The 15,960-nt window shown below is 36.9% G+C and overlaps 1 protein-coding gene across 1 annotated transcript; it reads left to right on the top strand.

Annotated features, from left to right (window-relative positions):
• Window positions 1-13,012: 13,012 nt before the first annotated feature.
• Window positions 13,013-15,424, top strand: LOC149228932 (uncharacterized). The gene is made up of 3 exons (XM_089378421.1): window positions 13,013-13,411; window positions 13,553-13,796; window positions 14,613-15,424. Exons 1-3 carry the CDS (start codon window positions 13,079-13,081, stop codon window positions 15,110-15,112), a joined length of 1,077 nt encoding a protein of 358 aa, XP_089234547.1. The 5' UTR covers window positions 13,013-13,078; the 3' UTR covers window positions 15,113-15,424.
• Window positions 15,425-15,960: the final 536 nt, after the last annotated feature.

Below are 15,960 nucleotides of genomic sequence, written 5' to 3'. Positions count from 1 at the left end.
GAAACCGGAATCAGCCAGCGGTTTCATATCGCACCACTCATGGTACGGGGGAGGTATCTGTCAGGCGTACCTCCGATGAGCTACGGTGGGGACGCGTGGCTGCCGAGTGACGTAACCCTTTTACGGACATCGGAAGATATCCGTCGGATGTGAGACCCGCTCCGATATCAACAATGACCGTCGGATGTGAGGGGCCCGATCCAACGGCTGTCGGGGGAGTGATGTGATAGGCGGATATGGCGGGTAAACAACGGACGTCGGAGCAGCCCTGATGTGATAAGAGCCGTTGGATGTTGAAGCTCCGATCGGACGGCTGTCGGATCAACAAAGTGATCGACGGATATGGTGGGGGCGGGGTTATTTTGATGTATACCGGGATATGTGCATCGGCGGAGAAACATTAGAATGTGGGCCTTTTTTTTGCGAATTATTTGTAAAAACACTCCCGATGCTTGGACTTTGGATAAATGAGAAAGGTAGGTTTTGATGCATTATTTGGCAATTTGTAGCGGGTAAGGGTGGAACAATGTGTTTTGTAAGGTTTATGTGCGAATGTGGTGTAATGAGTACAAGTGGATTTGGAAAGGGGGAAGAGGGTTTGGCTTAGGTTTATCAAGATGACCAGGTGTCATTTGATCCCTAACATAGGACTTATTGGCTATAATGCCAAGGGGAAGGGATATTTATACAAAATTTTTTATACACCATGGTGTTAATAATATTAGGGGAAAGGTAATGTAAGGGATTTACATAGTAGAGTTAGGGTTAATATGGATGAGGGGAGTGAATGAAGGGAGAAAACACTAATTTTATTTGAAATTTACTTAGTTTAGGGAGTAGATCAAAATGAAAAGAGTTTAGACAAGAAATGTGGCTTCTAAAAGATTAAGAACCACCATGAAACCATAATTCTTCCATGAATCTCAAGTGATGAGGGAATGTTAGTAAATGACATGAAAAGGGAAAAGGGAGGTTAGACATGCTCCTTTGTTTGCTGCAACCTGATGAAGAAGAACCCCTTTTTAATTCCTTAACTCTGCTTTGGTAAACAAAGTCAACACACCTGCAATGGCAAGGATAACCTTTCTGCAACCCCAACTACTTACCCAACTACTTGCCTAGCATTTTTTGTTCTTATTGGAGGGTGCACTTGGACTTGCAGACCCTTACCTGCCTTTTCTTTTCTTTGGCTTTTTCTTTTGTTTTTTCTATCTACTTCTACCCTTATTTCTTCCAAGGTCCCATATTAAGCTGTTGGGAGCCTTTTCTTCTCTACCTGAACTACTTGTCTGCCAAGATTAAACAGTTTGGACAGACTTCTTTCTCTAATCTACAACTGAAAATTTAAAACATGACATGGTCCAGATTAGGCTGTTGGACCATCCATCAAAATTGGGATGCATTAATCTATTTACACACCTTGTACTTCTTTGGAAATATGTGATCTTTGCATGATCAAAGCAGAGCATATTTGGAACTTCTATAGCCAATCATGAAATATGAAACCTATTGATATAGGTAGCCAACAGATCCAGAAAAGATAAAATCTATCACGGAATGGGCATATCCTAGGAATGTGGATGAGATAAGGTCATTTATGGAGTTAGCCGGTTATTACAGGAGGTTCATCAGGAAATTATTACATATTTCCTATCCTATTACATCATTGCAAAGAAAAGGTAAGAAATTTGAATGGACAGAAGAATGTGCAGTTAGTTTCAAGAAGTTAAAGCAACTGTTGAAAAATGGTCCAGTTCTAAAGATTGCAGATCTGGATAAAGAGTTTTTGGTGTGTACAGATTCATGCAAGAGAGAACATGGTGGAGTCTTAATGCAGGAGGGATAGGTGGTATGTTATGAATCAAGGAAACTAAATGAACACGAGAAAAATTATGTTACACATGATATTGAGTTGGCAGTGATCATCCATGCATTGAAGATGTGGAGGCACTATCTTCTTGGCAGGAGGTTTGTATTGATGAGTGATCACAGTGGATTGAGATACCTATTTGACCAACCAAATTTGAATGCCAGGCAATCTAGATGGTTAGCCATGATTAGTGAGTTTGACTTTGAGATCAGGTACATTAAAGGGAAAGAGAACAGGGTGGAAGATGCTCTTAGCAGAAGAGTGAAAATGAATCATATAGTAGCTATGAGTTCATATGGGACGGATTTATAGGATTAGATATTATAGGCAGGTTAGTAGGATCACATGTATACAGATCTTAGGCACAAGTTATAATAGGTTACAGGTGATCAGGATGTGGACTATCATCTCATAGCAGATGGTTTGGTTAGGTTTAAGGATGGGATCTATGTTCCAGTCAACATTGAGTTTAAGAAGCTTATACTGAGATAATTCCATGTGAAGCCATATTTAGGTCACCTAGGATATCATAAGACATTAACAATGGTGAAGAAGTCATATTATTGGCCAAATTTGAAGAAGGAAGTGGCAAAGTATGTGACTATATGTTTAGATTGTCAACAGGTAAAAGCAGATTCTAATCATCCAGGTGGTCTACTACAACCAATTCTGATTCTAGAGTGGAAATGAGAGGTCATTTCCATGGATTTCATTATAGGTTTTCTGAGGACATCTAGACAACATGATTCTATTATGGTTGTGGTTGACATGTTGACAAAGGTAGCACACTTCATTCCAGTAAAGTCTACTTATCATCTAGTGATGTAGCATAGGTCTTCATTAAAGATATAGTGAGATTGCATGGTGTAACAAAGAAGATTGTGTCAGACAAGGATGCTAAGTTTACTCCTAAGTTTTGGAAGGCATTATTTGAAGGTTTGGGTACAATGTTGTAGATCTAACCCGGAAATACTATAGATCTGATATGAAAATATGATATAATGCAAATAAACCCAGAAATAATATGAAATGATTCACTTTATTGATCAAACCCTTAAGGTAGGGCAACACCATACATTCACTCCTTAAGGAAGGAGAACACTCCACAAGCCATATGCCTGTTCATACAAGAATACTTCTCTTCATATCCCTCCATGTGGAGTCTCTAGCCTCTATATAGGCCTCATACATACAATACCATGCATCATTACCATGGTTTCCTCATACCATCAACTAATACCATGGGCCCCTTACATTATTATTAACTACTTGTGGTCCCTTACATGACATGGGTTAACCACCTTATTTATTATTATGGCCCAGACCATTATTACATTATTACCTTGGGTACCTCCCTTGGTACCCCATATTATCCCCCCTAGGTATATAACATTCCACCCCCCTAAGCATGTTTCGTCCCCGAAACATGGGAAGAACACAAATAATAAGATCTACTCAAAAGAGTAGTCCACTGATACCATGCACGTGCATCTAGCCATCCAAGAGAAAGGTGAACCCTCGATCTCGCTGGTGCCTCGCTCGCTTGAGATGGAAGTTGACCGTGGTAGCTCTTCTGTGTGTAGTAGGTGGATCGTCTCTCCTTTCTATCCGTCATGTGACTACTTGGTTTCCATCTTGATGGTTGTCTTACGGGGTGATGTGGGTGATGATATGTTGAAGTTTTAACCCACAATGGCTTTTTCTTGACTTCACCCTGCTGTGGTGCCTGTTGTGGTGACTTCCTTTTTAATATGACTTCAACCACTGAGCCCTCCTCTGATGTATCATCACCTGTAACGTTTTCTTCTGCAGCCTCTGTTTGTGTTTGATTGTCGATCATCAAAGGCTCGTCATCTGATATGTCAGTCCCTTGAACATCTTCTGCTTCAGCCTCCATGTGCTCTACCTGTTTATGGATGGAAATATCCTGTAATGTAATTTTCTTCTTTTTATACCATAGCTTCAGGAATTTCTTCTACACATTAATATTGATAGTACCCACGGATTCCATCCAAGGATATCCCAAAACAACATCCATATTATCCATTTCTGAAGCATAAAAATCACCATGCAACACATATTTATCCATAGAAATCTTCAAATCCTTGTACACTTGAACATCCTCATTATCAACCTGTGTATGTTCAATTTGTTTTGCTGGGACTTGCAATTTTTTTGCCAAACTAACATTGATAAAATTATGTTTACAACTAGGATTTATAGACACAACGATCTTCTCCTTTTGAATGAATCCATGAACCTGCAATAAGGAGACACCCGTAGCAATTAACCCCTTATGTGTCTTATTCTCCTTTTTTCTAGCCCGAGACCATTTGTCCAGAAAGACTTTTTCATATTCTGCATCTGAAAGTTTGGTCATCTGCTGGTGGTCAAGTGATAACCACCAATTTTTAGCCTCATCTCTCACATTACATATTATTGGAATCCTCCAATATTTCCCATGTGTAGACTTGGATCTTTGTATGAATTCTTCAATAGTAGGACCATCATCTTTCCCTGTAAAATATAGTATCTCCATGAAGAGGGTTTGAGAAAAATTCCTCACTTGGCGAAAATTTAAAGTGGCCACAGTTTAGTCAATATTGCTCAGAATCTTTATTATGACCTGTTTTCAGAAATGGAATGACCATTCTGCATCTGCCCATGTGATAGAAATCCTGATCCAGGCACTAGAATTCCAGATCTGCACTGCAACTCTCCTGCCGTCACCAAAATTTCTGCAAAAAAGAGCTGATTTTAAATCAGCTGTATCTCCCCCATCCGGACTCCGATTCGACTGATTTTTTTTTTGAAATTGGGTGATTTTTCTCAAAAAACTAAGATCTACAATTAGATTTTGTAGATCTTGCACCAGGACGTCTAGATCTGCGCCGCAAACTCGCTTCCCTGAAAATTGTCTGCAACCCCACTGATTTTTAAATCAATGATATCTCCTTCATCCGGACTCCGATTCAACTGATTTTCTTTTGAATTCGACTATTTTTGCACAAAGAATCCATATTTGTAGTTATATTTTACAGATCTTGCACCAAAATGTACAGATCTGACCTGCAAAGTCGCCGCCCCCGAAACCCTGCAAAAAATAAAAAAAAATCTCCACTTTTGTGCCCAAGAAAGTGCTCCGATACCAATTGTTGTAGATATAACCCGGAAATACTATAGATCTGATATGAAAATATGATATAATGCAAATAAACCCAGAAATAATATGAAATGATTCACTTTATTGATCAAACCCTTAAGATAGGGCAACACCATACATTCACTCCTTAAGGAAGGAGAACACTCCACAAGCCATATGCCTGTTCATACAAGAATACTTCTCTTCATATCCCTCCATGTGGAGTCTCTAGCCTCTATATAGGCCTCATACATACAATACCATGCATCATTACCATGGTTTCCTCATACCATCAACTAATACCATGGGCCCCTTACATTATTATTAACTACTTGTGGTCCCTTACATGACATGGGTTAACCACCTTATTTATTACTATGGCCCATCCCATTATTACATTATTACCTTGGGTACCTCCCTTGGTACCCCATATTATCCCCCCTAGGTATATAACATACAAACTTGGCCTTCAACACAATTTGTCATCCAAAAACAGATGGATAGATAGAGAGGGTCAACAGGATTTTGGAGGACATGTTGAGAATGTATGTTATGCATCAACAATGAAAGTGGGAAGAGTACCTTCCAGTAGTTGAGTTTACCTACAACAATGGGTATCAGGAGTCACTGAGGATGAGTTTGTTTGAGGCATTATATGGGTGGAGTTGTAGTACTCCCATCAGTTGGAGTGGTCCAGTGAACTAGGTGTTGATAGGACCATATATGTTGGTAGAGATGGAACAAGAAATACAAATAATCAAGAAGAATATAAAGGCAGCATAGGACATGAAGAAGAGTTATGCAGATCAACATAGGGCATTTAAGGAGTTTCAGGTTGGGAAACATGTGTACTTGCACATAGCACCCAAGAAGAGCTCCTTGAGGATTAGGTCATGTGCGAAGTTGACAACTCGGTATTGTGGGCCTTTCGAGATCCTTGGGAGGATTGGACTAGTGGCCTACAAACTTGCACTGCTTCCAATAGTGAAATTCCATGATGCTTTCCATGTTTCATTGCTTAAAAAATATTTAAAGGACGTTGACCATGTTATTGATTGGTCTGTAGTGCAGGTGGATCTAGAAGGATAATTCTAGCTAGAACCTCAGTGCATTTTGTAGAGAAATATGCTCATGCTTCAGAACCAAGTAATCGAGTAGGTTAATGTGTAGTGAAAGCATTTTGGGCCCGATGAAGCTACATGGGAGATGGTTGATGAGATGCAGGTTATGTATCCTTCATTGTTTGTTAGTCGAGGCAAAGTAGTTTTGGTATATTTATATATGTATATGGGTGTAAATACTGCCACAAGCTGTGTTATAAAGCTCCAAGTAAGTGGTGTGTTTGTCATGTTTTCAATTGTGGTCATTGTAAATAATACAACGAGCTAAGTTATAAATATCCATGGGTAGTATGTTTTGCTTTTCAGTGGTTTTGCTGGTTGTAGGTGTCATAGAACACCGATGATGGCATTCCCCAAATGGGGAGGGGTTTATAACAACCCCCGGTTAAAAATTTATGTAATAAATTTAATAAAGGAAAAATAATACCAAGGTCATGGGACAAATATTCCATGCTAAATGTTGGGAAAAACATCCTAGAAGGTGCTCATTTGGTTTATTATGGATAAGAGAAATTGGCAAAGGCTTTGAAAAGGAAATATGCAATAATTAGCATTTTATTTATGAAAATAAAGGAAATTAAGAGAAAAAGAAGGTGAAAGGTCACAGGTTGCATGTGAGGAGGAAAATGAAGGAAAAATAATGGGAATTGAAGAAAATAGAGGCCTCATTAATAAAAAAGGCTTCTGAAGATCAGTTCACAACCTTTTTTCAGCTCAGTTTTGAAGCTCTCTCTCTATTCCCCCTACTCTCTCATACTCTTGCACACTTAGAGAATTCTTGGAGAAATCTAGCGTTGGAGAAAGGAAGGCAAGGAAGGATAAGAAAGTAAAGGGAAACAAATATCAAGCAAGGAAGAGTTGGATCAAGATTCTACAATGAGATTACTTCCAGGTATCGAGCTGCATGTATGATTTCCTTTCTAGTTTTGGCATGCATGGTACATGCATGTGTGTATTTGGTTCTCTTGTTCTCATTGGCATGGGTTTTTTCGGCTGTGACAATGGTTTTAATCCTTGCCTTACCATTTCTAGATAACCATGGTGTGATCGGGTTCTTTTACTTGGTTGAGCTAGATTGCCGGATAGTTTCAAAATTGACTGGGGTGGTCTCAGGAAAATTCCCAAAGACCTAGGAATCCCTTGACTGGCAGGAAACACGGTAAAACCTGATGGTGGAGATGGTAAAATTCCTCACAGTTTAGGTGGAGAGATCCAGAGGCATCCATGCTTGTTTAGGGCCTAGTGATCCCTTGAATGATATATGGCCGGATTGCGGTAAAGCTTGTAGTGTATGTTCTTTATTTGGGCATAGGAATCCTGTGATTGATATATTGTGAGATACATGATAAAGCCTGGTTGTATAGATGAGGGTTTAAGTCCTAGTAGTTTGTTAACCAATAATGGCGGGATACATGGTAAAGCCTGAGGAAGCCCTGGTTGTTTTTGTTGTGAGTCCCACATTCATACTTTGAATATGGCATGGGGGTGATTGGCTGAAAGAAAGATTTGATTCAGCCAAATCTATGCTCCAGTGGTACGTGGAAGTCCCTGACTTGGTTGGCTTTTTTGTATGTTAATAAAATCTCTTTTCCTATTGTATTTCATGAGTAATTGCACTTGATATTATGTGGATTTGGTGGCTATTATATCATTGTTATTCTACTAGTTATATGTTGGTTATAAGCATGGTTTTATGAAAGACTTTGGTTATGGATCTCATCATGCTTTTTTAGTAAATGAGATGTTAATGAATGTATGACCTAATAGATGATATTGTAGCTATGGTGAGAAGGCATTAGACCTTCTTGAGAAATCTCAGATAAGTAATAGGTCGCTATGCTCAAATGTGTTTATATGACATGTACATTACATGTTTATGATGTGTTTGACGGAATGCCTATCATGGTTAGGATGAGTTTGGTCAGTTCCCGATTCAAGTTTTACATTAGAGGCCTTGTCTTCTTGTTATTTATCACTTTTGAAAATTTCATCAAGTTCTAGGGAGAGGCCCGAGTCCTAGCCCTGAAAATGTGGCTCAGATTTCAGGGTCACTAACGCAAAACTGCCTGTAAAATACTACAGTCACATGGATGCCTTTTTGTGGGAGTGACTAGAGGCTTTCAGTTGCATGGAGGGCTTGTCATGGGTGCAATCGGGGGTTTATGTTAGTAAAAAGCAAGTTAACTCAAGGGTTGGGAACCTAGAGTGGTTGGTTAGCCCCTAAGGGGTCCTGTAGCTCCTGAGGAAGGTCAGTTTGGTTTTGGTTTGTCGATTCCACTTCCTTAACTGTACTTGGGGAGTTGAATCATATCATAGTAACTCTTCATCACATGTTCACCCTGGTGGACTGTTTAGCTTGGGTAAATGTGGGAGAAGGGCGTTACACAATTGGTGTTTCACAATGTCAACTTACTTGTTTTTTCAAGGGTTATGTGTGTAATCCCTTATGATATCCATTGAAACCAAGATAAACATTGAGTTATGGTGGTCAAGACGATACTTCAGATGGGGCTCCTATTGCAAATGGTGTGAGGTCTAATTGGGACTTCACATCAAGGATACCCCTGTATGTTAGCAGTATATAACACTGTTAACACAACCAAAATACATACTCATAACATATGAAATAACTGTGAGAACAAGAATTTATATTATATAACAATTCCTTTTTCATTAACTAAACAAAAAAAACTAAGCTTACAATTGTAGTTATAAACAAGGGCCAAAAAGACCCATATTATAAATAAAAAACAGGATAATAACTTTGGACTAAAGGATCTCAACCTTAGTCATTTTGAATAATTCAATTAGGGCATGGTAGCCTTAAATAATAAAATACCCCTTAGGGTAAAATCTGAACAATATTTCCATGGTAGAAATCAAAGTAGAAACCTAGGTTGTCTATCTTCAAAAGGAGAATCATTTACACACTTAAGAATGACCAGAGAGTTCAAGAGCATCCAGCGTGTAAGGGTGGAATCTGAACTTGTTAAAGATGGGAAATTTTTGTGTTGGGCATGAAGAAAACACTTGTAAACTCTAGGGAATTAAGTGTACATGAAAAAATCCCAACAACATGAAATATGAGTCACAAATTATTAAAAGAAAATAATATTAAAATTCGAGACAAGGAAAGGTATAGGAGAATATTATACATGAAGGAAATATAAAAAATGATGAACCATAATCTCTACCTCAAACAGAGAGAAATTTTCAGCGAGAAATGTTTGTACATAATACCTAATTAACCAAATTGAATAGGGTGAAAACCTTGAAAGAGAAGCGAGGTTTAGCTGTGAGGTCAGTATTTGCATACATGGCTATGGAAAAGGATTTTTCCAAGCATTACCAATAAACATACCAAAATCATGGTATGTTAGAGTTTAAGACCCCAATAAAAAGAAACAACCAAGTAACTTAAAGAAAATTTACTATGGGTTTTTCTTCAAAAGAAGTATATGGAATTTACCTTCGAATGCAAACTCATGCCAAGAGGAGGAAATGAATGGTTCTATGATTCCATACTGGATCTACATACAAAACGATCAAGGTTTATTTTAAAACCCTAGTTTGTATTAGTGACCAAAATAAGGTTTATACAAAGAAAATTTAAGAAGAAACGAGAGTTTTTTGAGAGAAAAGAAATCGAAGTTAAAACCCAATAACCAATACAGTTAACCATATGCTAGTTAGAGAAGGTCTCATATTTGTGTTACAAACTGAGTAGAGTATCATCACCATTGAAGACGAACTTGAAAAACTCCAAGTGAGCAAACCACTAGTTAAAAATATTGATAGGAATGACTGGCAAAAGAGAAGTAAGGAAATCGTAAAAGTGATTCTACATTGTGTAAATTACCTATTAAATTAATTGAAGTCATGATATATTTATCTTGGTGTTGAATAAATGAATCTTGGAAGGGGATGAGGTTATGATACTTGGTAATGAGACAGTGAGCAAAAAACCTAGTCATAAAGCAGACGAGAGCTTTGTCTGTCAATAGAAATGAAAATGATTGAACAAACTAATGTGAAGGAGGTCATTTAGGTTAGATTGAAACCCTAACATATTACCATTGTCAATTTAACACTTTTTATTATGAACCGCTGATTTCAAGTTCACAATTTTCCAAGTTGATCTATGTGAGGCCAGATGGAAAGCATCGTCATGGATTAATATAAACAACCCATGTGGCCAAGAAATATCCATAAATCAAAATTCATAAGTTAAAATTGAGTGTGGGTACAACCTTTACACATAATATTAACATAGAGTGTATGGAACCACCACACACACCAATATCTATATATATATATAAACTCAATTTGTGACAAAACTATAAGGTGGTTTCAGAACCTTGACTTGTAATTTTGCATAGTATATAAGCCCACTAACAAAGATATATATTCATATATTAGGCTATATTAATAAATACTATGTAAGGGATTGAAGGCCCCAAACACCATGAGCCATAGTAAGAATTATTGGTAAATAGTACCAGAATAAGTTTATTCATATTAAAATAAAGAAATAAGGTGAAAGTTTATGATTGGAGCTCTTATTACACTTATGAAACAAGTCTTTTGACAACCCTATAGGAATTCGGTAAGGTTTAAAATGAGCATCTAGATCTAGCTATATTTGTATATGGACAAGGTTAATGTCAAGTTGAGAGTGGTGATGAATAAAATTATGAAATTAAGAAGTAATAGTATTTTAACAAACCTTTAACACTAGTCATAGTGGAGAGGGTTTCATGGAAAATGTTAAAGAGAAATTAAAACATGTAAGTTATAAAGGAAGTACGTCTGGGGTTCATTACACACTGCATATGTGTCATTCATCATAAAGATTGTCATTAAATAATAATATTTTGACATGTCACAAAATGTCACTTACTTTCTTGTTAGGTGGTCTAATAATTTTGATCTAAAACCACTTTATATGGCATAGGATAAGAAGCACTCAATTCATGTCTCTTCTTTATCACATTTTTTTACATGAATTCAAGATTATTTTTCCCAATAACACATTGGAATTTTAGAAAAATATTATAACTTTAAATTTTATTGAAATTACTAAGATTCTAATTTAAACCTAATATATATAATATGGTTTATAAAAATTACAAAATACTGAAAAAAATCACCAAAATAAAATGATGCAAGGACACATTGGAATTTTAGAAAAATATTATAATTTTAAATTTTATTGGAATTACTAAAATTCCAATTTAAACCTAATATATAAATTGGTTTATAAAATTTACAAAATACTAAAAAAAGGATCACCAAAATAAAATGATGTGAGGACTAATCATAATTCCACTTCATATTAATGATAAAATAAAATCCCCATTGTAAAATCATATAGTAGTACTCTAACCTCTTCCATAACTTTGCATCAAGACTAAATCATATCATATAGTAGTACTCCAACCTTTTTCATAACTTTGAACCAAGGCTAAATCATATCATACAGTGGTAGTCTAATTTCTTTCATAACTTTCAACTTAGTGCAACTTTTTGGATTGGTGGAAAATTTTGAGGTAAAATCTTGATTTGTGTTATTTAACTTGGTTTTTTGATTGTATATATGAATCCAACACCATGAAAAACCCTAGGTCACTTCGATTGTGCAGGGTTACCCATCAAACTTGTGATTTCAATAATTTCGTGCAGGATTTTAGAAAAATTAGACAGGGAAAACCCACCAGAAAAATTGCCAAAAAACCACACTAAAGACAACTCGATTCTTATCCCTTGTTTGTGAAACCGAAGAGAGAGAAAATGGTTAATAATATTGGAATTTCAAAACAGATCCACTCGTTAAATTTGACAGTTTTCCTACTTTCTCCATTTGTTTTCACAATTTCAAAAAAAATAGTTTTTTCAAATGTATTTGCTGAGCAAATTACCACTGTCCACGCAAGTCTCGTTCCCATCCCCGTTCCCATCTTTGTCCGTGCACGTGCATTGCATGTGTGAGTTGAGTGCAAATGACAATGTCATGGCATCCTTATCCTTTGATACCCTGCCTGACCCCACGTGTAGATGCGCGCAAGGCCAAAGAAAGCGTGTTGGACTCTCATATGTTGTACTGCTTCTGCTTACACAGTGAATGGGGTGCCACAGTGATATATCATGATGTCATCCATCAGCCTTTCATGCTCCGTGCAATGTGCAAACAGATTGGAATCAAGCTCATGTGATGCGGAGAAAAGACGTGGTGAAGGTCCTTAAATTATTGGCCTTCCCCAAACTGTGGGCTGTGCCAACACTGCGTTCTCATCTTAACACATTGGGAGTAAGACAAGGATCTTGTCACATCGAGATAAGCAGTCATGGTAAGTGGAAAGTATTAAGTATTACGTATTAAGTTAACGATTTTTGTCCAAAATTTTGTGATTTCCCATATAAAGATAACGAATCATGGCAATATGATAAAATAAATATTAACATTGTGGGGATGGGGTAAAGTAATAATATTTTAATTAAGTTTTAATTTTTTAAAATGAAAATAAATAAATTATTAATTTATTAAGTAATAATATTTGTTGGGCGGTTAAAATTGTTCTTGTTTAGTTAAGATTTTATCTTTTTAGAAAAGAAATAAATATATTAATGACTTAATATCCAGAGAAATACAAAAGTGACATATAATGACAAAATTACGACATACCCCACCAGCTTTGGCACATCATATCGATGGGTGGACCTCAATTCGCCTGCCAAATCCACACGCTTTTTGTCTGCAACGCAGTTTTTGACAGCCGTGGACCAGCTGTCCTGTCCCTACTCCTCTCCACTTCCACCTGTCGCAACAAAAATCACCCTTCATCACCGTCGATTCGCCGCCTCAGATCATTCTGACAATCTCATCCTCGTCTGCGCAATACCTCATTAATGCTTTTCAGTCCATAAATTTGTAAGCTTTCTGCCTAAATGTATGAGAAGTTAGAAGGATCATTCGGTGAACTCGAAGCTCAATTCCGATTCCAGCTTTGTGTGGAAAATCCCCTTAATGAAAGCACCACAGTTGCTATAATTCCAATGTGGGGATCAGACGATCTGAGCATGGCAGATGATAACAATGGAAATGGGGACGAGTCTGACTCTTTCAGACCTATGGATATGTCTTTTGGATTTATGGAAGAAGATCCACAAGTTTTGAGCACCTCCACCTACTGTAATGGTCCAGCCATGGAATCAGACGTTATTGATGGGTCCAAGCCTCATAATATACCTGACTTAGAGGATCAATATCAGATACTGAAGGTATTGGTTTTTTTTTCTTCTAATTATTAGATTTTTTTCTGGAGTTTTTGGCAATAAATTTTTTGGTCAAATCTCTACCATTTGTATATGTTTGATTTCTTGTGATATATTCTTGCTGATTCCGTGAGCCGTGATGTGCAGAGTTACATTTCTTGCGCGTGTAGTGTTTCAGAGAGGACGCTGAGGAACGAGACAGTTAAAGCTCTAGAGATGGCCATGGAAAATTGTGCTCCGTGTGTTCGCAAGCATGATGATGAAGATCTCACGTGCAGAGGGGCCTGTCAAGTCCATATGATGGTGATGAACCACCTTAGACAGGCAGGCTACAATGCAGCAATCTGCAGGTCTCAGTTCAAATACATGGCTGGAGGTTTTCCCCGTGGGGGTGAGAAAAACATCACTTGCTTTCCAAATTTTTTAGTTTATGATTTTGGTTTTTATGATCTGAATCATAGGAATTTTTGAACCACAGAGATTTTAACTATGAATTTTATATGTATGATATACTTGAATCTTATAATTTTAAATTTTATATTTAGTAATAGAGAGTTTAACTTTGAACTTCATTTATTAAGGTGACAATTTGGCCTGGATAGTTATTTCTATATATATATTTTATGAATAACTATCTATATATATTTTATGAATTGATATTAGTAGTGTTTTAAAATTCTAGAAAATGGGTTCAAACCTTTAGACACCTAAAATTGTCTCTAAATTTAGATTCTGAAACTCGAAGCTGTAACTTATATTTCCAAAAATAATTGCATTACCTCTGGAATATTACGTAATACTTTGTATACTATATTTTTACATAATACTTATTACATTACTTAATACATTGTATACTATATAATACATAATATTTCATATCACTATTACATAATACTTCATATTTTTTCTTTTTTTTCCTCCTAAAATTCTAGATTCTGTGACTTCAAGTAACTTCAAGCTGTAACTCATATTTCCAAAAATAATTACAAATTACAGTTACCTCTAAAACATTACATAATACTTAGTATACTATATATTACATAATATTTCATATTTCCAAAAATAATTTCTAAATAATTACACATTACAGTTACCTCTAAAACATACATAATACTGTGTATACTATATATTACATAATACTTCATATCACTGGATTGCAGTTGCAGGGTTGTCCCATTAAAATCTTCTCCTTTTTTTCTCCTTGCAGGCGACTATTTGTACATGGATGTGATATTGAGGAGCACGAATTCCCGCAAAGACATTCGTTTGTTTCTGGACTTGGATTTCAGAACACATTTTGAAATAGCGAGACCCACCAGGGAATACAGCGCCCTCGTTGGGTTGCTTCCCAAGATATATGTAGGGAGGGGTGATACATTGCAGTCCATTATAAAAATAATGTGCGAAGGTGTGAAGAATTCATTAAAGAGGAAGGGGATGCACCTTCCGCCATGGAGAAAATACAAGTACATGCACTCCATGTGGTTCGCTCCCTGCAACCGAACAACTGAATTAACGCTTGATCCCTGTTTCGATGGCAAGATCGTGGAGTGGAAATCGCGATGGCAGGATTGGGAGCCGCCCGCGGTGGCTGCAAATCCGGCGACGGAGAAGCGTCGGTCGAAGATTTCAGGCTTAGCCAGAGCTTTGAAGGAAGCGCATCTCACTTCTTTTCCGGCAGATTTTGTCAGCCTGCCTGTGTTTTGACGATTGTGCAGGTTGATGACGAGGCTTACGGGGGGTGGTTTTATATTTTCTTTGTTTGAGCTTAATCACTGAGCGTGGTATTTTGGGATCAAATCAGGAGAGGTACATGATAGAAAAATTAGCAGAGGATGGTGAGATCCATACTATAACGCAATTGTATTGGTTTTTTTTGTTTTTTCAAAGATCGAGGAGGTTGGAGATGATGCCAGGTCCATTCTCCAATGGAAATATACTAATTAAGGGGAGGATCCAGATGTCCACAGCTAATGATAAATCTAACCTAGAAATGGCAGGTTTTTAGTTGAAGAGGAACCATTCAAAACTGTAATTTCAAGAGTATACCAAACGCTAACGTCAAAATCTTTCAAATTTCGTAGCAAAACTTTCGGGAACATGAGGCCTCAGTTTCGTAACTTTTTTTTGGAAATGACGTGAAAAAAGTGCACTTCCCTCTCCATCTTTTCACTGTGTTAAAAACTCGCAATTTTTCTGCCATCTTTATTTCCGTGGCAAAGTTTGGGATTTTGTACTTACCTTTCTATCTCTCCGCTACGTGTTAATATATATAATTTTGTTAACATTTTATATTAAATTCATTTTTATCATTTTCAAAATCTTCTGGTCTGAAAAATATATATATTTTTTATCTCCGACCATCAAAGAAAAGCATCACATGGAAACCACCCTAAGTAGCTCATCTGCTCATCTCCCTAGGTGCAGCAGGCGGTGCGATTAAATTGTATGTTGGTCGAGTTGAACTCTATGGGATTTGTTGTGTATCAAAATCATCCGAGCTTATTTTCATGAAAGCTTTAGGTGCAGCAGGTGGTCAAGTTAAATTGTACTCG

This window comes from Pinus tabuliformis, chromosome J (genome assembly GCF_031772625.1).
Source record: "Pinus tabuliformis cultivar Carrire ecotype Pingquan chromosome J, CPIR1, whole genome shotgun sequence".
NCBI classification, from domain to species: domain Eukaryota; kingdom Viridiplantae; phylum Streptophyta; class Pinopsida; order Pinales; family Pinaceae; genus Pinus; species Pinus tabuliformis.
Note: the sequence above shows the minus strand (reverse complement) of the source record. Positions and strands in the feature narration are given on the sequence as shown.

Coding starts and splice junctions, on each gene's coding strand:
- LOC149228932 (XM_089378421.1), top strand. CDS start 13,079: ATGTATGAGAAGTTAGAAGGATCATTCGGTGAACTCGAAGCTCAATTC. Junction 13,412..13,552: donor ATCAATATCAGATACTGAAG/GTATTGGTTTTT, acceptor CGTGATGTGCAG/AGTTACATTTCTTGCGCGTG. Junction 13,797..14,612: donor TGGAGGTTTTCCCCGTGGGG/GTGAGAAAAACA, acceptor TTCTCCTTGCAG/GCGACTATTTGTACATGGAT.